The 26,178-nt window shown below is 38.6% G+C and overlaps 2 protein-coding genes, 2 long non-coding RNA genes and 1 pseudogene across 4 annotated transcripts; 2 read left to right on the top strand and 3 right to left on the bottom strand.

Annotated features, from left to right (window-relative positions):
* Positions 1-100: 100 nt before the first annotated feature.
* LOC117475978 (coiled-coil domain-containing protein 42 like-2-like) lies at positions 101-7,959 on the bottom strand. The gene is given in 9 exon segments (XM_034122329.1): positions 101-1,533; positions 1,535-1,569; positions 1,652-1,713; positions 1,716-1,809; positions 1,910-2,131; positions 2,478-2,666; positions 2,790-2,882; positions 3,928-4,045; positions 7,934-7,959. Coding segments are annotated over 8 exon segments (846 nt in total). The 5' UTR covers positions 3,988-4,045; positions 7,934-7,959; the 3' UTR covers positions 101-1,442.
* A 3,694-nt stretch (positions 7,960-11,653) lies between these two features.
* On the top strand, positions 11,654-12,941 carry LOC117476068. Its single transcript, XR_004555234.1, has 3 exons — positions 11,654-12,015; positions 12,143-12,403; positions 12,650-12,941. It is a non-coding gene; the product is annotated as an uncharacterized LOC117476068 (long non-coding RNA).
* A 1,170-nt stretch (positions 12,942-14,111) lies between these two features.
* On the bottom strand, positions 14,112-20,528 carry LOC117476023 (annotated as a pseudogene).
* A 533-nt stretch (positions 20,529-21,061) lies between these two features.
* Positions 21,062-24,041, bottom strand: LOC117475990 (ras GTPase-activating-like protein IQGAP2). Its single transcript, XM_034122336.1, has 4 exons — positions 23,515-24,041; positions 23,220-23,363; positions 22,133-22,241; positions 21,062-21,628 (listed from the first exon to the last, which is right to left on the bottom strand). Exons 1-4 carry the CDS (start codon positions 23,565-23,567, stop codon positions 21,515-21,517), a joined length of 420 nt encoding a protein of 139 aa, XP_033978227.1. The 5' UTR covers positions 23,568-24,041; the 3' UTR covers positions 21,062-21,514.
* A 324-nt stretch (positions 24,042-24,365) lies between these two features.
* Positions 24,366-24,846, top strand: LOC117475991. Its single transcript, XR_004555228.1, has 3 exons — positions 24,366-24,508; positions 24,637-24,747; positions 24,803-24,846. It is a non-coding gene; the product is annotated as an uncharacterized LOC117475991 (long non-coding RNA).
* The last annotated feature ends 1,332 nt before the right edge of the window (positions 24,847-26,178 follow it).

The raw sequence follows: 26,178 nt of genomic DNA, 5'->3' as shown, positions 1-26,178 counted from the left end.
GTACAATGCACACGATCAGAAAAATGGAAATACTGCAGATATTCTCCAAGATTTCTGTGTTATCCTAAAGTTTATCTTCTGTCTTCCTGTGTTTCAGAGCTGTGCCCCGACAACAAAGAGGGCACAGAGTGAGCAGTAGCAGCAACATTAGTTTTAAGCAAAAATATATGTAAAATGTACTAGTTTTGTTTTGATCATCATCATAATATGCTATGAAAACTGGTAAGTCGTGTGATTTTAGATTTTACATATCTACTTTTAAACCTATAAAAAAAGATGATGTACTGAAATGCGTTTTGAAAACTGTGGTGTCAAAACAGCCTGTTTTTACAACAATGCCTTTAGGACATGACATGTCATTCATTTCAGAATAAAACTTCATTATTATCCGCTCACTGTCTAATTCCTACGATTCACTTGAATCAAAAAAAGGGTTAGGATCCAAAAATGTTTTAGGTTCAAAAAGGGAAAGGTAGGCCTACTCATTGAGCAGAATGGTACATTTTATATTATATTATTGGCTTATTCCTATTGATATATAGGTATATCAAGGTCTATCGCTTTAATGTTGCAGACAACCTTTTTATTTTTACCATAATGCTGATTGGCTTCTGAAAATCACCACGTCTCATCTTTATACATAATCATACATATATCAACATCATATTTAAAGTTAACTAGCCGACAGCTATCCCAAAATATAATGGAGTTAAAAGCACAATATGTGCCTCTGAGATGTAGCGGAGCAGAAGAACAATGTATATATAATTGAAAATAATAAAATACCTGTACCTCGACATTCAATATAAGTATGGTACTTAAGTAAATAGTTACATTTCACTATTGTGGATAATACTGTAGGCCAATATATAAAATTGAATGTCCATATATAAATGTTAATCTTTTGTTATTGTTCACTGTTTTCCTACCATTAAGTGACAGTATGTCTGTAGAGGGGTCAAAAGTGCCGTGAAAGACAAAGACCCATCAGAAGCTGTTCTGAGATCTGATCAATAAAACAAGTTACAACAGATTGCTGTTTTCTTTAAGAGACACGAGGTGGCAGCACCGGACCTTTATCCTGATGATTCAAAGTCTACATGATATTGTGCTGAGAGGAGAAGCTTAGGATTGAATAAACTAACTGTATAAGTTATCTGAAATTGCAACTGGATAGACTTTATGAAAAAGTCACCCTCAAATGTTTAGCTACCACTATCAGAACCATTTCAGAATTTATGATCAAGCCATTTTAATAACAATGATGAGATAAATGGACAATATTTGATTGCATTCAGTGTTCAAGTGTATTGAAGTTCAGTGTCTACAAGTTAACAGTTAATGAAACTCACAGAGTTTAACATTAGATAAACACACTTTAATTATTTAGTTCCATCTCAGCAAATTCAGTTCTAAAGCTGTGAGGAGACTCATGGTAAAGGTTACTTTGAAGCCTTTTTTTTACTGTGACTTGGAAAGCTCTTTTTGTCTCTTTTCTTTCCATCTTGTCTCTGTGAAGAAGTCTGATATTGTTACCATGTCGTCGCTGTCTTGCATGAACGTCTTAACCTGAGGAGACAGTAAAAAAATTACAAGTGTATATTTTTCTGTCTGCTTTTTACCTCCATCTCTGCTCTGTTGGGGTACACACCTGGTCCAGCTGTTTCTCTGTGTCGTTTATATCAACCACTTCATCTGCTTTTCGTCTTGACACGTCATTTCGTAGAGGTTGAGTGTCGCCATCTTGATTTGTCCCAGGAGAAGTGATTTCTTTGATGCGGTTTCCTGAATGTGGTTCCACTTCCTCTCCTGTGTGGGGACAGGGACAACTTCATTTCACACAGAAGATCATCATTTGATTTGGTGTTAGCTTTGATGCCGGACTTTGACCCGGGGTCAGCTCTCGTACCCATTCCAGAACTTCAGAGCGCTCTTTCTCATGCTCCACCTCCATCTGGGACAGCTCGTAGTTCTTCTGCAGACGCATGAGGCGATGCTGTTCTTGGTTTGACTGCAGGGTTCTCCTCAGCTCGTCATACTTCTCACGCTTCTTCAGGTCCTGCTGAAGGTGACTCTCTCGAATGCGGAGAAGGTTCTCCGTATGATCTGCGAGGCTCTTTGCATCCTTAAACTGTAACAGACACACATAGAAACCACACACAATGTAACTCCATTATTTCAAATTAATTATCTAATCAATACACTTTATGGACCACACCTGCAAACATCATACCATGATTTTTTTTTTAAATATAGCATAAACCTGGAGGAAGAAAGAGACAGAAATGTTATTCCTCACAACAATGCCATATATTAAATGTGTGTGAATACTGTTGAGGACATCATCAAGAGACAAGATTTAGAAAGATCAAAACAATTATAAAAGTAATTGTTATGATTTCACACACAGACTATTCCTGTACAATAAACATGTTTAAATTAGATTCTCTACCTTCTAAAAAAATCCCTTGCAGTACCTTGGTCAACTTGGCCGCCCGCTCGAAGTTCACAGCGTACGGAGTGAGTTTCACTAGCTGGCGCTCTCGCTCCTGTTTGCTCTGCAGCTCTTCAGCTAACTCCACCACCAGCCTCTCATGCTCTGCATCCAGATGAAGAACCTCTTTCCTCTCCCTCGTTGCTCTCTCTGAACATTCAGTATACTGGTCCTGCAGGGAGGGAGATGGAGAGATTTAGTTTAGTGTTTTCAGTTCCAGCTATGACACTAAAATCAAATAACGTTAGGTACAGTTTCATACAGGAATTGTGTGTGAAATGGTCCTTCACTGTACCCTGAGAATCTTCTCAAAGCTGAGGTTCATCTTGTTAGCTTTCTTAATCTTCTCCTGCAACTCAGCTTCACGCTGTTGCAAATTCTCCAGTTCCTAATGAGACAGTAGGCAAACATGACTTGGGAACATTTATGATGGTAAGTCAGGACAGTGAGCATTAAATCAGAAAGTTACACTGCGTGGGAAACATCAACACTTGGTAACTGTTCGATTTGTTAATAATAGCATTTGACACGATGAGCTATTAAAGGTGGGGTAGGTAAGTTTGAGAAACCGGCTCGAGATACACTTTTTGTTATATTTCATGGAATGCTCTTAACATCCCGATAGCAATGAATATCTTAAGTGCTTTGACAAAAAATCCATAAAAAATGTCATCTGTGGAAGCCGTAGTAGGCCTACTGTAAAAAGCACGACCAATCATCTGAGCCGGCCCGGCTAAAATAACTGGATGGCCTACCTGCCTGTCAGCCTTCCATCTGTGCACAAACTTATCTCGTGCCCTCATTGGTCATGTGCACGTTCGTGTGTGTTGGAGGAGGGGCTCTGTAAGGAAGTGGCAGATTTTTTCCGACTGTGTATTTTCAAATTCTAGCGCACTCGAGCTGGTTTCTCCAAAATTACCTACAGTACCCCACCTTTAATGAAGGAATTACAAATACATGGATTTAGATGGATGTCACTCTGGGTTAAGCAGATACCTGGAGAAAACTGACTAGCACGAATCACAATTACAAATACTGGTGGATACTTCCCAGAGCTCAGGGTCTTAAATATTTACAAAATGTTAATTTTTTTGGTAATATTATTGAAAGATCATATATTGTATGTGGTTAGAAATATGGATATATTTTTGTGGATACAGTAGAAACACAACAGAAAATGCGATATAGTGGTTTGGATTTTAAAAAAGGAACACTGAAGTTTCAAAGTGCAATAAAAATGTTTTGTCATTTATAAAAAAAGAATAATCCTAATCTCAATAATGATCCAACTAATCGTGCAGATTATAGGCAATGATCAACACATGTTGTTGTTTTTTAATAAAAATAAAATGCCACGTCATGAAAAGGTTTTGGATATTTAAGAAGGTGTGTGTATAAGTTATTGTAAGTATCGTGAGTTCCTGTTAACCTACTTCTTGCTTCTCCTGGTTCTCGTTGTCCAGGTCTTGGACTTCACTGCGTTTTTTTAGCATATCGAAGATGGAAGAGCTCCTGTGGGCTGCTGCCCGCTCAGCGCTCCCCTCCACACGCCTGTATACATACAGTATGGTTACTTGTACTTTACTTGAGTATATAAATGTGTTGCTACTTTGTACTTCTACCCCACTACAATTCAGAAGTAGCTTAAATTGTGTACTTTTACTCCACTACATCTATTTAATACCTTTAGTTACTTTGCAGATTTGGATCAATAATGTGAAATATAATCAACACTTTAGTCACACCTAGAGTAAATTCACAAGCTACCCTGCAGTATACAATGTCATTAAAACTAGCTGCACCTTTACCAGCTTTGGTAACACATTAATGCATCAATAATTATAATCAAAACATATAATAGCCTTTATAAAACGGACAAGTCAAATCAAGCAATCTGATTGGTTCTTAGCCGTGATATACTGAGCGTATACCACGGGTAGAATTGTAGTTACTTTTCACAACAAGTCAGTATCCCTCCGCGTCTGAGAAAAACTGAGAGGCGAAGTCCCGCCCATCTACTTCCGACCCATGGGACCTTATTTCGGAACAAATATGTATTGAAGTCAATGGGGAGAGAGAGATTATCTTTCGATTCCGTTTGAATTGTGCCACGAATTACACATATGATGTTTGTCAATCTTAACAAATAATTTCCATGTCAAAAAAGTCACAGTTTGTAGTAAAACTGTTGAAATATAAGACTATGAAAAATACGCAACTAGAAAGACTACAAATCCCAGAATCCCGGTCCCGCATGCTGGCTCTTACGGAACCGACTAACTCCCCTTGTGTGTATGTACAGCTCTCAACATGCCCAGACTTGTAGTGATTTTCACCTCTTTTAATACTTTTCGCCTCATTCTGAAAGAAAGAGGTGAAATGTGCCAACGTGACGGCCGTCTTGGTGTGTGGTGCGAGACGGGGAGATGTAGTTCATTGAGCGGTTTCACAGAAAAAAAGTGTTACTTCACAGTTTTACGACACATTTTAATTTTTTTTACTTGCAAAATTATCTTTTAAATTGACAAACATCATATGTGTAATTCGTGGCTCAATTCAAACGGAATCGAAAGATAATCTTTCTCTCCCCATTGACTTCAATACATACATTTTCCGAAATAAGGTCCCATGGAGCCCCCCCGGAAAGGGAGGGACTTCGCCTCTCTATACAGTTGGGCTGAAAAGCAAACTGCTTTTCAAACTGGACAAGAAAACAGCGGAGAAGTAACGGGGCAGAAACCCTCCTTTTTACGCAGCGGTCCAGACATAGACATCAAATGGAAAAACATATTCAGTGTGCAGTTCCTTTGGCATTAGGGCAGGGATATCTAGATACTTTCCAAGGTTTGACATAATGAATTGCGCTACTTTTAAAGCAAGCAACGATGTTTTCAAATCTGTAATCAAAAAGGTCCGCAAAAACGCTATCGACCAATCAGATTGCTTGATTTGACTTGTCCGTTTTATAAATATATTTACATTTCTTCCGTTACGAAACAAACTTACAGAGCATAAGATGGAAACATTTAAAGGGGACCTATCATGCAAAATGCACTTTTGTACGTCTTTTATACATGAATATGTGTCCCCGGTGTTCCAGGGAACTCACCAAGTGTCAGAAAACACAACCCTCTCTATTTTCCTCCATACCCAAATCTCTAAAAAAGGGGCTGCAACGGATCTGATACAGACTGATCCAGATTTGAACACTTCTATGTCGTCACAGAAGTGGCGCTACGGCTATTGGGCCAACTCTCCACCTATCAGGGGAATGTGGGGGTTGGGCCACGGCCGGCCATTGCCGCTCGAAAGCGCTGGAGACGCTGTAGTACATATGCCAGGCCTGTAAGTGGCGCTGTAGTCTGCCACAAAAGCAGCAAAGAAGACTTCCCGCCCATAGTTACCATGGTTACCCTTCTGTTTATTCTCCACTGTGGCTTGTTTTTCTCCCTCCCCAAGGCAAGCGTTTGCTCCCGCTGCTTTAATTCAATGCAATCCCTCCCCGTCGAGGCAAGCACTGTAATTCTCTCCGGTTAGTCCACCAGCAGATGACAAACACCCACCTCTCCGCCTCTTCCAAGGAACGAGGGGACCGTGCGGCAGAGTTTCAGTTTCAGTTTCTTTCGCCAGTCAAGATGTCCGTTAAAGTTTAAATCTTCCGGACAAAATTAGAAAAGTGCCGGTCAAAGGTCTTCTTTGATATTTATTGAGCTTTAAAACAAATGAATAACGACTCTATATAATAAAACACGGAGGACAGAGATCTCTTTTTCTCCCCCTCTTCTGACAGCCCAGCAGCTGATCAGAGCACGGCTCACCTCTCCTGCAGGGGGTCGTGGTCAGCAGAATCAGACCCGTAGACAGCAAACAGTACTGTAAAAAGCACGACCAATCGTTTTAGCCGGCCCGGCTAAAATAACTGGATGGCCTACCTGCCTGTCAGCCTTCCATCTGTGCACAAACTTATCTCGTGCCCTCATTGGTCATGTGCGCGTTCGTGTGTGTTGGAGGAGGGGCTCTGTAATGAAGTGGCAGATTTTCTCTGGTTGTGCAATTTCAAATTCTAGCGCACTCGAGCTGGTTTCTCCGAAATTACCTACCCCACCTTCAGTGGCGACTGGTCATTAGGGGCAGGTGGGGCACAGCCCCACCTAGTGTCAGCAGAAAGTATTACAAATAATGATTACAAAAATGCAAAAAAATAAATAAAAAAATATATAAATATATTTTAAGATCATGTTTAATCATCTGATTCGTCTGTACATTGCTGTTTTAGTCTGTGTTCTTCTAATTAGTGTGTCTACAGTCACAGTGTGTGCCTATTGAGCTGTTTAGAGCCATGTGGGACAAAACCTGATTATGCCCCTCCCTCTCGCTGTGAAGTCAACGGTGACTGTAAAAACTACACTGCGCATGCTCAGAGTATTTTGTAATGAAATGTGTGTGGCAAAAAAATAATGACCAGAGGGGCATGGAGCTACCATCCCCACCATACGTCATCTCAAATCATTCAGAGCTGATTGGCTGTAAGTACGTGTGCCGCGAAAAGTGTGGTGTGTGAAGAGGAGACGAGAGAGCTGCAGTGACGCGTCCTAAAACCAGGAAGTAAGCTGCGCATGGCTTCCCTCGACAAAAAAGCAATGAGATTTCTCCAGAGGATTTTAGAAAATAGCTGGAAATAAGATCTGTGGGAAACGTACCTGTTAGATAAATGCACGTTTTGATCAGCCGGATAACATCCACATGTCTACCCTACTTTTATAATTTTTTTATCATAAATCTATGGATTAGATTTATGATAGACTTTTGAAACTACAAGAACATAAGGAGGACTTTTACAAAAAAGTTATAGACATTTTTGTCCAGAAGGATAGGCAAATGGACTTCATCTTCAAGTCAAGGTAAGACCGCAATTTGATTGAAATGGGATCTTACTAAGAGAGAACAATTCAATATTTAAATGATAAAATTACATTTTTTGGGTATCCTTTTGTTGAACTGTCTGTTTAAAATTAATCGAAGCATCAGACAAAAAAAGCTTTTGAAAATAATATTATATTTTGGTTTAGGTCAAAATATAATATTTGTAAACCTGAAGAGTCAGTGCCAGTGCCTCACCAGCCATGAACCTCACTGCACGTCACTGCAGAAGCTTATATATAGACATCTACGTTTTTTGTGCCCCACCACTTTTGTACATATAAAAACGCCACTGCCCACCTTTAAGTATATTTTGATGCTTTTTTGTATTTTTACTTGAGTAACATTTTGATGCAGGACTTTTACTTGTAACAGAGTAGTATTCCTACACTCTGGTACTTCTACTTTTACTCAAATACCAGATCTGAGTAGCCTACTTCTCCCACCTCAACACGCAGGCAGAGCACATCGCCAACAACACACACACAACACTGGCTCCACACACACACACACACTCACCGTGAACGCTGTAACAGCTGCTTCTTACGGACGCTCTTGGAGGTCATGACTCTTTGTTGTTTTTAAAGTTTTCACGGCGGAGTAGATTAAATTAAAAATGTTTCCAGATCTGACTCTCTTTCTCTCCTGCTTCTGTCGTTGGTTTGTGTTCAAACTTTTTACGAGCTCTCAGCGTTCCTCCCCGACTCGTTTCCATGGTAACAAAACAATGTTAAAGTTACATCCGCCGGCATTTCAGTGCAAAGATTGACAACTTTCAAAACAACTTGTTTTATAAACTATAAATAGAAATCGTTTATTAAAACTGTCGATTTAAAAAAAAAAAAGTAAAAATGTGCAACAAAAGTCCTTGGAGCGACAGGATCAGTGTGTTATTCTTCAGCATCAAACATGTTATTGTGGTAAATACTCCGTCTCTCCCTCTCTGCAGAGAAGTAATGTGTCCCAGTGGGAGGTTAGCAGATTAAACTAAAACTAGTCAAAGTAGTTGATAAAAAACATGTTATTTATTCTGCACATTTAAATAATTTAAACATTAGCAATCACTTCTTGATAACACATAGTACAACTTCATCCGTTGTAGCTTTTAAATATTTTTGATGTTTTATTTATTAAAACATGTTTCTTTACACACTTTAATTAAAAGGCACTGTGGTAAACTACAGTATTTTATAGAATGATACAGGCCGGCTGAAAATCTGCTCCCCAGCTGGATTTCTGAACTAATCCACAGTTGTTTCAACATACATGGGACAGTTTTTACATACAAAACATGAATATCATTACAATTTAAATCTTAAAAATACATTACATTTACAATTACCACATGAAAAAATACAGAGCTGATACATTAAGTTGGACAACAGCATTAGATTTTGGTGTGATCCTTAAAATTATAAGAGGAGGGTACAATACAAAACACTGTCCTGCCCCATCTCGTGTTATCTGGCTGAATTAATTTTGTTCCACAAGCTCAGCACAATCAGAAGGCACAATCTGTTTCCTCTTTTGTTGCTTTTCCTCCCTTCACTTTGTCATTTTCCATAGAATTTTTTATTTAGGAGGAAGATGAGTAAATTGACGTTGACCTTTGGCTTTGTCGGAACATCTTCATGACGGCCACGCCTTTGTACTGCAGCTGAAGGAGGTCCTGGAAACGAATACAAACAATTCAATGAGAAAACAACACACACACACACACACACACAACACAACACACACACACCACACACACACACACACACACCCACCACACACAACACACACACACACACACACACCACACACACACAACACAACACACACACACACAACACACACACACACACACCACACACACACACACACACACACCACACACGTCATTCATAGAGCTAAGTACTAATGTGGCATGTTTGCATACCTTTAAGTAATGAACCCTGTCTATATGGTAGCAGATAAAGATTATTATATTAAGTTTTGTATGACTGTAGTAACATTTGTAGTAAGCCCGGTCTCTATGCACACCATTTGTTTATACAGTATGTTTGTTCATACAGATTCATTAAAACAAATGTGTCCACTGCTGTCCTCTTCATTAGAAATGTTTGCGCTGTTTCTTTAATTGTCTAATGGGTTGAAAAATGGCATTTAAGTGTCTGTCATCAGGCATATGCTGACTGGTGAGCTGCTTTGTTCAGGGAATCAAGAGGTAAATGTATACCAGGAAATGAAGCTGGACTGTTTCCATCTCAACTCCCATAAATTTGGCCTTCACTTGAAAATCTCAACTTCCTCAGTGGGGTGAAATGTCAAACATGACATTTTTGAACCTGAAAGAAGAGAGAGCAATAGACAGAGATTAATGACAAAGTGACAACAAAGCAAAAAACCATGTTATTATATAAACAAAAACACAAACAAAAACTAAAAAAATACAAGTCATTTTTTTCACAGGACTCAAATCAGCTTAAATTAGCTTGGATATATTTGATATCTGTCCTGCCTTACATTTAAAGGTGGGGTAGGTCATTTTGGAGAAACCAGCTCGAGTGTGCTAGAATTTGAAAATACACAGCCGGAAAAAATCTGCCACTTCCTTTACAGAGCCCCTCCTCCAACACACAACACGAACGCGCACATGGACCAATGAGGGCACGAGATAAGTTTGTGCACAGATGGAAGGCTGACAGGCAGGTAGGCCATCCAGTTATTTAGCCGGGCCGGCTAAATGATTGGGTCGTGCCTTTATACAGTACTACGGCTTACCACAGATGAAATCTTTTATGGATTTTTTTGTCAAAAGCACTTAAGGATATCATTGCTATCGGGATGTTAAGTAGCATTCCATTGGAATATAACAAAAGTATATCTCGAGCCGGTTTCTCAAACTTACCTACCCCACCTACCTTGTCCTACCTTGTATACAGTATATTTCGTTAAAATATGTATAAACTATGATGCAATCTAACTTTCCAACTCAGAAAAACGATAAAGAGCATGAACAAAGAACATGTAACAGGAACCAGTTAATTATAGTCAACAGACATCTTTCCTCTTCTTGGAAAAACATAATCATATTCTTAAGTATGTAGAAACTACATAATCTTGTTTGGATAAAACCCACACACATTTTTTGTTAATGATATAAAGGTTGATTGGAGGATAGATGTGTTCATCGACACGGTAATCAAAACGTCTCTACATGCCACAATCTAAAATGAGAAACTTCACTAAGAGTTGTGTGACTGTAAGTAACAAAGTCTGAGCCATGGTAAAGAGTTACATTAAACACCAAGCTGATCAGATAACTCACTGGTTGGTCTGAAGTCCTTCTATCTCCAGGATGACTCCCTTCTCATGAAGCCTTGCTCCAGTGTACTTCAGAGACTGGGGCTTCCACTTCTTGCTTATTATTCTCCTTTGCTGTCCAGCTTTATAGATCGGCGTGCATTCCTGGTCACACAAAACACAGGAATGCATTAGTAATAAACACAATACATTTTGAAATCCACCAAACCATCCACACGACATTATTTACACAGTGAAAATAAATAATTCTAAAAACTTCTCCTGACAAAGTGCAAGAAGTAAATGAACGACTTACTTTCTGTTGAGGTTGTCCAGGCAGGTCTTGATGTAAGTATCATAATAGTTCATCTGGTCCTGGTGTAGAAGGCTGTTTTGGAGTTGAGAGCTGTCAGAGTCTGCTGGAGCTTCACCAGCTCCGCCTTCCTCCTCTGTCTGTAGCGTCTTTGGTAGCGAATGTCCTGTCAATCACAGGTTTTAGTACCACTTCACAACTTCAGAAGCTGAGCAGACACAACAATGTGTTTAGCATTGGAGGGTGGGACAAGTAGTAAGATATTGTACTTAAGTAAAAGAAGAAGTACCAGAGTGTAGGAATACTCTGTTACAAGTAAAAGTCCTGCGTTTAACATGTTACTCCAGTAAAAGTACAAAAGTATAAGCATTCAAGTAAACTTACAATACCAAAAGTAAAAGTACTCATTGTGCAAATTGCCCTAGCAGAATAATATATATTCTATGTTCTGATTATAATTATTGATGCATTCAAATGTTATCACAGCTGATAAAGGTATAGCTAATTTAAATTACTTTGTATACGGCAGGGTAGCTTGTGAATTTACTCCAGGTGTAAGTTTTGATTATATTTCTATCATTAATCCAAATCTGCAAAGTAACTTAAGGTATTGAATAAATGTAGTGGATAAAAACGATATACATTCCTTTAATCATTCCACACAGGGAAAATGTACATTGTTACAGCAAGATAGAGAGGACAATATTAGATAAAAGGCATGCACATAGTATTTAAAACAAGAATAATACAAATAATTTCAATTTACAGAAGAACACATCGCTGTTAGTAGCAGCAGTATTTATAAAATATAAGAGTAAAAATCAGTTTAACATTGCAGAATGAAATGTGGTATAAAACAATGAACCAATTGTTTTACTATTTAAATGTGAAGCTTTTGAAAAAACAAAACTCTGGCCCAGCATCTTCTTGTTTCCCAGTAATCGGTGTATCTCAGGGGAGGTGAATGCAACAGTCTCAGGCATCGCCACCACATTTCGCAGTAAGTAACTCCTGACATAAGGTAAAGCAGCTTATTTCTCTAGCATGCTATTAACAAGATTACAGTAGGAGCATTGGAAATTGATCTCATGTGAAAAATATAATCAGTCGCTCTGCTGTCTTTAAAGAAAATCTGTCAGACCACAAAGGTCATATCCTTCAGAGCTGCTCCGACTGCCTGCTGTGGACGGACACCTTTCAAAATGGAGACGTCACCGGTAGATACATCCTGCAGTTCAGTATGTTCCTCATCAGATTTTACAATTCATCTCTGAGTTTCAACCCTTTTTCCAGCAAGGAATGGAAAAATTGATCCTGAAGATGTTGACATTTTCAAGTTGGGTGTCTGAGCTTCCCAGAGAACTTCCACAGCTACGACGGCAAAACAGGTCAGTGAGTCTTCAGTAAAATGACTGTTAAAATAAATAAAAACAAAGCTGAATCTGTGTGTTAAGCGGACACAAGAACGTACTCAAGTTGCCACACGGTGTAACATTTAAATATTGTGTTTTTATACAGATCATTTTAAGTAGATAAGGTACAATGCACACGATCAGAAAAATGGAAATACTGCAGATATTCTCCAAGATTTCTGTGTTATCCTAAAGTTTATCTTCTGTCTTCCTGTGTTTCAGAGCTGTGCCCCGACAACAAAGAGGGCACAGAGTGAGCAGTAGCAGCAACATTAGTTTTAAGCAAAAAATATGTAAAATGTACTAGTTTGTTTTGATCATCATCATAATATGCTATGAAAACTGGTAAGTCGTGTGATTTTAGATTTTACATATCTACTTTTAAACCTATAAAAAAAGATGATGTACTGAAATGCGTTTTGAAAACTGTGGTGTCAAAACAGCCTGTTTTTACAACAATGCCTTTAGGACATGACATGTCATTCATTTCAGAATAAAACTTCATTATTATCCGCTCACTGTCTAATTCCTACGATTCACTTGAATCAAAAAAAGGGTTAGGATCCAAAAATGTTTTAGGTTCAAAAAGGGAAAGGTAGGCCTACTCATTGAGCAGAATGGTACATTTTATATTATATTATTGGCTTATTCCTATTGATATAGGTATATCAAGGTCTATCGCTTTAATGTTGCAGACAACCTTTTTATTTTACCATAATGCTGATTGGCTTCTGAAAATCACCACGTCTCATCTTTATACATAATCATACATATATCAACATCATATTTAAAGTTAACTAGCCGACAGCTATCCCAAAATATAATGGAGAGTTAAAAGCACAATATGTGCCTCTGAGATGTAGCGGAGCAGAAGAACAATGTATATATAATTGAAAATAATAAAATACCTGTACCTCGACATTCAATATAAGTATGGTACTTAAGTAAATAGTTACATTTCACTATTGTGGATAATACTGTAGGCCAATATATAAAATTGAATGTCCATATATAAATGTTAATCTTTTGTTATTGTTCACTGTTTTCCTACCATTAAGTGACCGTATGTCTGTAGAGGGGTCAAAAGTGCCGTGAAGACAAAGACCCATCAGAAGCTGTTCTGAGATCTGATCAATAAAACAAGTTACAACAGATTGCTGTTTTCTTTAAGAGAAGACGTGGTGGCAGCACCGGACCTTTATCCTGATGATTCAAAGTCTACATGATATTGTGCTGAGAGGAGAAGCTTAGGATTGAATAAACTAACTGTATAAGTTATCTGAAATTGCAACTGGATAGACTTTATGAAAAGTCACCTCAAATGTTTAGCTACCACTATCAGAACCATTTCAGAATTTATGATCAAGCCATTTTAATAACAATGATGAGATAAATGGACAATATTTGATTGCATTCAGTGTTCAAGTGTATTGAAGTTCAGTGTCTACAAGTTAACAGTTAATGAAACTCACAGAGTTTAACATTAGATAAACACACTTTAATTATTTAGTTCCATCTCAGCAAATTCAGTTCTAAAGCTGTGAGGAGACTCATGGTAAAGGTTACTTTGAAGCCTTTTTTTTACTGTGACTTGGAAAGCTCTTTTTGTCTCTTTTCTTTCCATCTTGTCTCTGTGAAGAAGTCTGATATTGTTACCATGTCGTCGCTGTCTTGCATGAACGTCTTAACCTGAGGAGACAGTAAAAACATTACAAGTGTATATTTTTCTGTCTGCTTTTTACCTCCATCTCTGCTCTGTTGGGGTACACACCTGGTCCAGCTGTCGTTTATATCAACCACTTCATCTGCCTTTTCGTCTTGACACGTCATTTCGTAGAGGTTGAGTGTCGCCATCTTGATTTGTCCCAGGAGAAGTGATTTCTTTGATGCGGTTTCCTGAATGTGGTTCCACTTCCTCTCCTGTGTGGGGACAGGGACAACTTCATTTCACACAGAAGATCATCATTTGATTTGGTGTTAGCTTTGATGCCGGACTTTGACCCGGGGTCAGCTCTCGTACCCATTCCAGAACTTCAGAGCGCTCTTTCTCATGCTCCACCTCCATCTGGGACAGCTCGTAGTTCTTCTGCAGACGCATGAGGCGATGCTGTTCTTGGTTTGACTGCAGGGTTCTCTCAGCTCGTCATACTTCTCACGCTTCTTCAGGTCCTGCTGAAGGTGACTCTCTCGAATGCGGAGAAGGTTCTCCGTATGATCTGCGAGGCTCTTTGCATCCTTAAACTGTAACAGACACACATAGAAACCACACACAATGTAACTCCATTATTTCAAATTAATTATCTAATCAATACACTTTATGGACCACACCTGCAAACATCATACCATGATTTTTTTTTTAAATATAGCATAAACCTGGAGGAAGAAAGAGACAGAAAGGCTTTTCCACACAACAATGCCATATATTAAATGTGTGTGAATACTGTTGAGGACATCAAGAGACAAGATTTAGAAAGATCAAAACAATTATAAAAGTAATTGTTATGATTTCACACACAGACTATTCCTGTACAATAAACATGTTTAAATTAGATTCTCTACCTTCTAAAAAAATCCCTTGCAGTACCTTGGTCAACTTGGCCGCCCGCTCGAAGTTCACAGCGTACGGAGTGAGTTTCACTAGCTGGCGCTCTCGCTCCTGCTTGCTCTGCAGCTCTTCAGCTAACTCCACCACCAGCCTCTCATACTCTGCATCCAGATGAAGAACCTCTTTCCTCTCCCTCGTTGCTCTCTCTGAACATTCAGTATACTGGTCCTGCAGGGAGGGAGATGGAGAGATTTAGTTTAGTGTTTTCAGTTCCAGCTATGACACTAAAATCAAATAACGTTAGGTACAGTTTCATATAGGAATTGTGTGTGAAATGGTCCTTCACTGTACCCTGAGAATAACTTCTCATAGCTGAGGTTCATCTTGTTAGCTTTCTTAATCTTCTCCTGCCACTCATCTTCACGCTGTTGCAAATTCTCCAGTTCCTATAATGAGACAGTAGGCAAACATGACTTGGGAACATTTATGATGGTAAGTCAGGACAGTGAGCATTAAATCAGAAAGTTACACTGCGTGGGAAACATCAACACTTGGTAACTGTTCGATTTGTTAATAATAGCATTTGACACGATGAGCTATTAAAGGTGGGGTAGGTAAGTTTGAGAAACCGGCTCGAGATACACTTTGTGTTTATTTCATGGAATGCTCTTAACATCCCGATAGCAATGAATATCTTAAGTGCTTTGACAAAAAATCCATAAAAAAATGTCATCTGTGGAAGCCGTAGTAGGCCTACTGTAAAAAGCACGACCAATCATCTGAGCCGGCCCGGCTAAAATAACTGGATGGCCTACCTGCCTGTCAGCCTTCCATCTGTGCACAAACTTATCTCGTGCCCTCATTGGTCATGTGCACGTTCGTGTGTGTTGGAGGAGGGGCTCTGTAAGGAAGTGGCAGATTTTTTCCGACTGTGTATTTTCAAATTCTAGCGCACTCGAGCTGGTTTCTCCAAAATTACCTACAGTACCCCACCTTTAATGAAGGAATTACAAATACATGGATTTAGATGGATGTCACTCTGGGTTAAGCAGATACCTGGAGAAAACTGACTAGCACGAATCACAATTACAAATACTGGTGGATACTTCCCAGAGCTCAGGGTCTTAAATATTTACAAAATGTTAATTTTTTTGGTAATATTATTGAAAGATCATATATTGTATGTGGTTAGAAATATGGATAATTTTTGTGGATACAGTAGAAACACAACAGAAAATGCGATATAGTGGTTTGGATTTTAAAAAGGAACACTGAAGTTTCAAAGTGCAATAAAAATGTTTTGTCATTTATAAAACAAAGAATAATCCTAATCTCAATAATGATCCAACTAATCGTGCAGATTATAGGCAATGATCAAACACATGTTGTTGTTTTTAATAAAAATAAAATGCCACGTCATGAAAAGGTTTTGGATATTTAAGAAGGTGTGTGTATAAGTTATTGTAAGTATCGTGAGTTCCTGTTAACCTACTTCTTGCTTCTCCTGGTTCTCGTTGTCCAGGTCTGGACTTCACTGCGTTTTTTTAGCATATCGAAGATGGAAGAGCTCCTGTGGGCTTGCTGCCCGCTCAGCGCTTCCCCTCCACACGCCTGTATACATACAGTATGGTTACTTGTACTTACTTGAGTATATAAATGTGTTAGCTACTTTGTACTTCTACCCCACTACAATTCAGAAGTACGCTTAAATTGTGTACTTTTTACTCCACTACATCTATTTAATACCTTTAGTTACTTTGCAGATTTGGATCAATAATGTGAAATATAATCAACACTTAGTCACACCTAGAGTAAATTCACAAGCTACCCTGCAGTATACAATGTCATTAAAACTAGCTGCACCTTTACCAGCTTTGGTAACACATTAATGCATCAATAATTATAATCAAACATATAATAGCCTTTATAAAACGGACAAGTCAAATCAAGCAATCTGATTGGTTCTTAGCCGTGATATACTGCGCGTATACCACGGGTAGTAATTGTAGTTACTTTTCACAACAAGTCAGTATCCCTCCGCGTCTGAGAAAAACTGAGAGGCGAAGTCCCGCCCATCTACTTCCGGACCCATGGACCTTATTTCGGAACAAATATGTATTGAAGTCAATGGGGAGAGAGAGATTATCTTTCGATTCCGTTTGAATTGTGCCACGAATTACACATATGATGTTTGTCAATCTTAACAAATAATTTCCATGTCAAAAAAGTCCAGTTTGTAGTAAAAACTGTTGAAATATAAGACTATGAAAAATACGCAACTAGAAAGACTACAAATCCCAGAATCCCGGTCCCGCATGCTGGCTCTTACGGAAACCGACTAACTCCCATTGTGTGTATGTACAGCTCTCAACATGCCCAGACTTGTAGTGATTTTCACCTCTTTTAATACTTTTCGCCTCATTCTGAAAGAAAGAGGTGAAATGTGCCAACGTGACGGCCGTCTTGGTGTGTGGTGCGAGACGGGAGATGTAGTTCATTGAGCGGTTTCACAGAAAAAAAGTGTTACTTCAACAGTTTTACGACACATTTTAATTTTTTTTACTTGCAAATTATCTTTTAAATTGACAAACATCATATGTGTAATTCGTGGCTCAATTCAAACGGAAATCGAAAGATAATCTTTCTCTCCCCATTGACTTCAATACATACATTTTCCGAAATAAGGTCCCATGGAGCCCCCCCGGAAAGGGAGGGACTTCGCCTCTCTATACAGTTGGGCTGAAAAGCAAACTGCTTTTCAAACTGGGACAAGAAAACAGCGGAGAAGTAACGGGGCAGAAACCCTCCTTTTTACGCAGCGGTCCAGACATAGACATCAAATGGAAAAACATATTCAGTGTGCAGTTCCTTTGGCATTAGGGGCAGGGATATCTAGATACTTTCCAAGGTTTGACATAATGAATTGCGCTACTTTTAAAGCAAGCAACGATGTTTTTCAAATCTGTAATCAAAAAGGTCCGCAAAAACGCTATCGACCAATCAGATTGCTTGATTTGAACTTGTCCGTTTTATAAATATATTTACATTTCTTCCGTTACGAAACAAACTTACAGAGCATAAGATGGAAACATTTAAAGGGGACCTATCATGCAAAATGCACTTTTGTACGTCTTTTATACATGAATATGTGTCCCCGGTGTTCCAGGGAACTCACCAAGTGTCAGAAAACACAACCCTCTCTATTTTCCTCCATACCCAAATCTCTAAAAAAGGGGCTGCAACGGATCTGATACAGACTGATCCAGATTTGAACACTTCTATGTCGTCACAGAAGTGGCGCTACGGCTATTGGGCCAACTCTCCACCTATCAGGGGAATGTGGGGGTTGGGCCACGGCCGGCCATTGCCGCTCGAAAGCGCTGGAGACGCTGTAGTACTATGCCAGGCCTGTAAGTGGCGCTGTAGTCTGCCACAAAAGCAGCAAAGAAGACTTCCCGCCCATAGTTTACCATGGTTACCCTTCTGTTTATTCTCCACTGTGGCTTGTTTTTCTCCCTCCCCAAGGCAAGCGTTTGCTCCCGCTGCTTTAATTCAATGCAATCCCTCCCCGTCGAGGCAAGCACTGTAATTCTCTCCGGTTAGTCCACCAGCAGATGACAAACACCCACCTCTCCGCCTCTTCCAAGGAACGAGGGGACCGTGCGGCAGAGTTTCAGTTTCAGTTTCTTTCGCCAGTCAAGATGTCCGTGTAAAGTTTAAATCTTCCGGACAAAATTAGAAAAGTGCCGGTCAAAGGTCTTCTTTGATATTTATTGAGCTTTTAAAACAAATGAATAACGACTCTATATAATAAAACACGGAGGACAGAGATCTCTTTTTCTCCCCCTCTTCTGACAGCCCAGCAGCTGATCAGAGCACGGCTCACCTCTCCTGCAGGGGGTCGTGGTCAGCAGAATCAGACCCGTAGACAGCAAACAGTACTGTAAAAGCACGACCAATCGGTTTAGCCGGCCCGGCTAAAATAACTGGATGGCCTACCTGCCTGTCAGCCTTCCATCTGTGCACAAACTTATCTCGTGCCCTCATTGGTCATGTGCGCGTTCGTGTGTGTTGGAGGAGGGGCTCTGTAATGAAGTGGCAGATTTTCTCTGGTTGTGCAATTTCAAATTCTAGCGCACTCGAGCTGGTTTCTCCGAAATTACCTACCCCACCTTCAGTGGCGACTGGTCATTAGGGGCAGGTGGGGCACAGCCCCACCTAGTGTCAGCAGAAAGTATTACAAATAATGATTACAAAAATGCAAAAAAATAAATAAAAAATATATAAAATATATTTTAAGATCATGTTTTAATCATCTGATTCGTCTGTACATTGCTGTTTTAGTCTGTGTTCTTCTAATTAGTGTGTCTACAGTCACAGTGTGTGCCTATTGAGCTGTTTAGAGCCATGTGGGACAAAACCTGATTATGCCCCTCCCTCTCGCTGTGAAGGTCAACGGTGACTGTAAAAACTACACTGCGCATGCTCAGAGTATTTTGTAATGAAATGTGTGTGGCAAAAAAATAATGACCAGAGGGCATGGAGCTACCATCCCCACCATAGTTCATCTCAAATCATTCAGAGCTGATTGGCTGTAAGTACGTGTGCCGCGAAAAGTGTGGTGTGTGAAGAGGAGACGAGAGAGCTGCAGTGACGCGTCCTAAAACCAGGAAGTAAGCTGCGCATGGCTTCCCTCGACAAAAAAAGCAATGAGATTTCTCCAGAGGATTTTAGAAAATAGCTGGAAATAAGATCTGTGGGAAACATACCTGTTAGATAAATGCACGTTTTGATCAGCCGGATAACATCCACATGTCTACCCTACTTTTATAATTTTTTTATCATAAATCTATGGATTAGATTTATGATAGACTTTTGAAACTACAAGAACATAAGGAGGACTTTTACAAAAAAGTTATAGACATTTTTGTCCAGAAGGATAGGCAAATGGACTTCATCTTCAAGTCAAGGTAAGACCGCAATTTGATTGAAAATGGGATCTTACTAGAGAGAACAATTCAATATTTAAATGATAAAATTACATTTTTGGGGTATCCTTTTGTTGAACTGTCTGTTTAAAATTAATCGAAGCATCAGACAAAAAAAGCTTTTGAAAATAATATTATATTTGGTTTTAGGTCAAAATATAATATTTGTAAACCTGAAGAGTCAGTGCCAGTGCCTCACCAGCCATGAACCTCACTGCCTCACGTCACTGCAGAAGCTTATATATAGACATCTACGTTTTTTGTGCCCCACCACTTTTGTACATATAAAAACGCCACTGCCCACCTTTAAGTATATTTTGATGCTTTTTTGTATTTTTACTTGAGTAACATTTTGATGCAGGACGTTTACTTGTAACAGAGTAGTATTCCTACACTCTGGTACTTCTACTTTTACTCAAATACCAGATCTGAGTAGCCTACTTCTCCCACCTCAACACGCAGGCAGAGCACATCGCCAACAACACACACACAACACTGGCTCCACACACACACACACATCACCGTGAACGCTGTAACAGCTGCTTCTTACGGACGCTCTGGAGGTCATGACTCTTTGTTGTTTTTAAAGTTTTCACGGCGGAGTAGATTAAATTAAAAATGTTTCCAGAATCTGACCTCTTCCTCCTGCTTCTGTCGTTGGTTTTGTGTTCAAACTTTTTACGAGCTCTCAGCGTTCCTCCCCGACTCGTTTCCATGGTAACAAAACAATGTTAAAGTTACATCCGCCGGCATTTCAGTGCAAAGATTGACAACTTTCAAAACAACTTGTTTTATAAACTATAAATAGAAATCGTTTATTAAAACTGTCGATTTAAAAAAAAAAAAGTAAAAATGTGCAACAAAAGTCCTTGTAGCGACAGGATCAGTGTGTTATTCTTCAGCATCAAACATGTTATTGTGGTAAATACTCCGTCTCTCCCTCTCTGCAGAGAAGTAATGTGTCCCAGTGGGAGGTTAGCAGATTAAACTAAAACTAGTCAAAGTAGTTGATAAAAAAACATGTTATTTATTCTGCACATTTAAATAATTTAAACATTAGCAATCACTTCTTGATAACACATAGTACAACTTCATCCGTTGTAGCTTTTAAATATTTTTGATGTTTTATTTATTAAAACATGTTTCTTTACACACTTTAATTAAAAGGCACTGTGGTAAACTACAGTATTTTATAGAATGATACAGGCCGGCTGAAAATCTGCTCCCCAGCTGGATTTCTGAACTAATCCACAGTTGTTTCAACATACATGGGACAGTTTTTACATACAAAACATGAATATCATTACAATTTAAATCTTAAAAATACATTACATTTACAATTACCACATGAAAAAATACAGAGCTGATACATTAAGTTGGACAACAGCATTAGATTTTGGTGTGATCCTTAAAATTATAAGAGGAGGGTACAATACAAAACACTGTCCTGCCCCATCTCGTGTTATCTGGCTGAATTAATTTTGTTCCACAAGCTCAGCACAATCAGAAGGCACAATCTGTTTCCTCTTTGTTGCTTTTCCTCCCTTCACTTTGTCATTTTCCATAGAATTTTTTATTTAGGAGGAAGATGAGTAAATTGACGTTGACTTTGGCTTTGTCGAACATCTTCATGACGGCCACGCCTTTGTACTGCAGCTGAAGGAGGTCCTGGAAACAGAATACAAACACATTCAATGAGAAAACACACACACACACACACACACACACACACACACACACACACACACACACACACACACACACACACCACACACACACACACACACACACACACACACACACACACACACACACACACACACACACGTCATTCATAGAGATAAGGTACTAATGTGGCATGTTTGCATACCTTTTAAGTAATGAACCCTGTCTATATGGTAGCAGATAAAGATATTATATTAAGTTTGTATTGATGTAGTAACATTTGTAGTACAGCCCGGTCTCTATGCACACCTTTGTTTATACAGTATGTTTGTTCATACAGATTCATTAAAACAAATGTGTCCACTGCTGTCCTCTTCATTAGAAATAGTTTGCGCTGTTTCTTTAATTGTCTAATGGGTTGAAAATGGCATTTAAGTGTCTGTCATCAAGGCTTAATGCTGACTGGTGAGCTGCTTTGTTCCAGGGAATCAAGAGGTAAATGTATACCAGGAAATGAAGCTGGACTTTTTCCATCTCAACTCCCATAAATTTGGCCTTCACTTGAAAATCTCCAACTTCCTCAGTGGGTGAAATGTCAAACATGACATTTTTGAACCTGAAAGAAGAGAGAGGCAATAGACAGAGATTAATGACAAAGTGACAACAAAGCAAAAAACCATGTTATTATATTAAACAAAAACACAAACAAAAACTAAAAAAATACAAGTCATTTTTTCACAGGACTCAAATCAGCTTAAATTAGCTTGGATATATTTGATATCTGTCTGCCTTACATTTAAAGGTGGGGTAGGTCATTTGGAGAAACCAGCTCGAGTGTGCTAGAATTTGAAAATACACAGCCGGAAAAAATCTGCCACTTCCTTACAGAGCCCCTCCTCCAACACACACACGAACGCACACATGACCAATGAGGGCACGAGATAAGTTTGTGCACAGATGGAAGGCTGACAGGCAGGTAGGCCATCCAGTTATTTTAGCCGGGCCGGCTAAAATGATTGGTCGTGCTTTTTACAGTACTACGGCTTCCACAGATGAAATCTTTTTATGGATTTTTTGTCAAAGCACTTAAGATATTCATTGCTATCGGGATGTTAAGAGCATTCCATGGAATATAACAAAAAGTATATCTCGAGCCGGTTTCTCAAACTTACCTACCCCACCTACCTTGTCCTACCTTGTATACAGTATATTTCGTTAAAATATGTATAAACTATGATGCAATCTAACTTTCCAACTCAGAAAAACGATAAAGAGCATGAACAAAGAACATGTAACAGGAACCAGTTAATTAACTAGTCAACAGACATCTTTCCTCTTCTTGGAAAAACATAATCATATTCTTAAGTATGTAGAAACTACATAATCTTGTTTGGATAAAACCCACACACATTTTTTGTTAATGATATAAAGGTTGATTGGAGGATAGATGTGTTCATCGACACGGTAATCAAAACGTCTCTACATGCCACAATCTAAAATGAGAAACTTCACTAAGAGTTGTGTGACTGTAAGTAACAAAGTCTGAGCCATGGTAAAGAGTTACATTAAACACCAAGCTGATCAGATAACTCACTGGTTGGTCTGAAGTCCTTCTATCTCCAGGATGACTCCCTTCTCATGAAGCCTTGCTCCAGTGTACTTCAGAGACTGGGGCTTCCACTTCTTGCTGCCCTTATTTTCTCCTTTGCTGTCCAGCTTTATAGATCGGCGTGCATTCCTGGTCACACAAAACACAGGAATGCATTAGTAATAAACACAATACATTTTGAAATCCACCAAACCATCCACACGACATTATTTACACAGTGAAAATAAATAATTCTAAAAACTTCTCCTGACAAAGTGCAAGAAGTAAATGAACGACTTACTTTCTGTTGAGGTTGTCCAGGCAGGTCTTGATGTAAGTATCATAATAGTTCATCTGGTCCTGGTAGAAGGCTGTTTTGGAGTTGAGAGCTGTCAGAGTCTGCTGGAGCTTCACCAGCTCCGCCTTCCTCCTCTGTCTGTAGCGTCTTTGGTAGCGAATGTCCTGTCAATCACAGGTTTTAGTACCACTTCACAACTTCAGAAGCTGAGCAGACACAACAATGTGTTTAGCATTGGAGGGTGGGACAAGTAGTAAGATATTGTACTTAAGTAAAAGAAGAAGTACCAGAGTGTAGGAATACTCTGTTACAAGTAAAAGTCCTGCGTTTAACATGTTACTCCAGTAAAAGTACAAAAGTATAAGCATTCAAGTAAACTTACAATACCAAAAGTAAAAGTACTCATTGTGCAAATTGCCCTAGCAGAATAATATATATTCTATGTTCTGATTATAATTATTGATGCATTCAAATGTTATCACAGCTGATAAAGGTATAGCTAATTTAAATTACTTTGTATACGGCAGGGTAGCTTGTGAATTTACTCCAGGTGTAAGTTTTGATTATATTTCTATCATTAATCCAAATCTGCAAAGTAACTTAAGGTATTGAATAAATGTAGTGGATAAAAACGATATACATTCCTTTAATCATTCCACACAGGGAAAATGTACATTGTTACAGCAAGATAGAGAGGACAATATTAGATAAAAGGCATGCACATAGTATTTAAAACAAGAATAATACAAATAATTTCAATTTACAGAAGAACACATCGCTGTTAGTAGCAGCAGTATTTATAAAATATAAGAGTAAAATCAGTTTAACATTGCAGAATGAAATGTGGTATAAAACAATGAACCAATTGTTTTACTATTTAAATGTGAAGCTTTTGAAAAAACAAAACTCTGGCCCAGCATCTTCTTGTTTCCCAGTAATCGGTGTATCTCAGGGGAGGTGAATGCAACAGTCTCAGGCATCGCCACCACATTTCGCAGTAAGTAACTCCTGACATAAGGTAAAGCAGCTTATTTCTCTAGCATGCTATTAACAAGATTACAGTAGGAGCATTGGAAATTGATCTTCATGTGAAAAATATAATCAGTCGCTCTGCTGTCTTTAAAGAAAATCTGTCAGACCACAAAGGTCATATCCTTCAGAGCTGCTCCGACTGCCTGCTGTGGACGGACACCTTTCAAAATGGAGACGTCACCGGTAGATACATCCTGCAGTTCAGTATGTTCCTCATCAGATTTTACAATTCATCTCTGAGTTTCAACCCTTTTTCCAGCAAGGAATGGAAAAATTGATCCTGAAGATGTTGACATTTTCAAGTTGGGTGTCTGAGCTTCCCAGAGAACTTCCACAGCTACAGTACGACGGCAAAACAGGTCAGTGAGTCTTCAGTAAAATGACTGTTATAAATAAATAAAAACAAAGCTGAATCTGTGTGTTAAGCGGACACAAGAACGTACTCAAGTTGCCACACGGTGTAACATTTAAATATTGTGTTTTTATACAGATCATTTTAAGTAGATAAGGTACAATGCACACGATCAGAAAAATGGAAATACTGCAGATATTCTCCAAGATTTCTGTGTTATCCTAAAGTTTATCTTCTGTCTTCCTGTGTTTCAGAGCTGTGCCCCGACAACAAAGAGGGCACAGAGTGAGCAGTAGCAGCAACATTAGTTTTTAAGCAAAAATATATGTAAAATGTACTAGTTTTGTTTTGATCATCATCATAATATGCTATGAAAAACTGGTAAGTCGTGTGATTTTAGATTTTACATATCTACTTTTAAACCTATAAAAAAAAGATGATGTACTGAAATGCGTTTTGAAAACTGTGGTGTCAAAACAGCCTGTTTTTACAACAATGCCTTTAGGACATGACATGTCATTCATTTCAGAATAAAACTTCATTATTATCCGCTCACTGTCTAATTCCTACGATTCACTTGAATCAAAAAAAGGGTTAGGATCCAAAAATGTTTTAGGTTCAAAAAGGGAAAGGTAGGCCTACTCATTGAGCAGAATGGTACATTTTATATTATATTATTGGCTTATTCCTATTGATATATAGGTATATCAAGGTCTATCGCTTTAATGTTGCAGACAACCTTTTTATTTTTACCATAATGCTGATTGGCTTCTGAAAATCACCACGTCTCATCTTTATACATAATCATACATATATCAACATCATATTTAAAGTTAACTAGCCGACAGCTATCCCAAAATATAATGGAGTTAAAAGCACAATATGTGCCTCTGAGATGTAGCGGAGCAGAAGAACAATGTATATATAATTGAAAATAATAAAATACCTGTACCTCGACATTCAATATAAGTATGGTACTTAAGTAAATAGTTACATTTCACTATTGTGGATAATACTGTAGGCCAATATATAAAATTGAATGTCCATATATAAATGTTAATCTTTTGTTATTGTTCACTGTTTTCCTACCATTAAGTGACAGTATGTCTGTAGAGGGGTCAAAAGTGCCGTGAAAGACAAAGACCCATCAGAAGCTGTTCTGAGATCTGATCAATAAAACAAGTTACAACAGATTGCTGTTTTCTTTAAGAGACACGAGGTGGCAGCACCGGACCTTTATCCTGATGATTCAAAGTCTACATGATATTGTGCTGAGAGGAGAA

Source organism: Trematomus bernacchii, unplaced genomic scaffold (genome assembly GCF_902827165.1).
Source record: "Trematomus bernacchii unplaced genomic scaffold, fTreBer1.1, whole genome shotgun sequence".
Lineage (NCBI taxonomy): Eukaryota > Metazoa > Chordata > Actinopteri > Perciformes > Nototheniidae > Trematomus > Trematomus bernacchii.
Note: the sequence above shows the minus strand (reverse complement) of the source record. Positions and strands in the feature narration are given on the sequence as shown.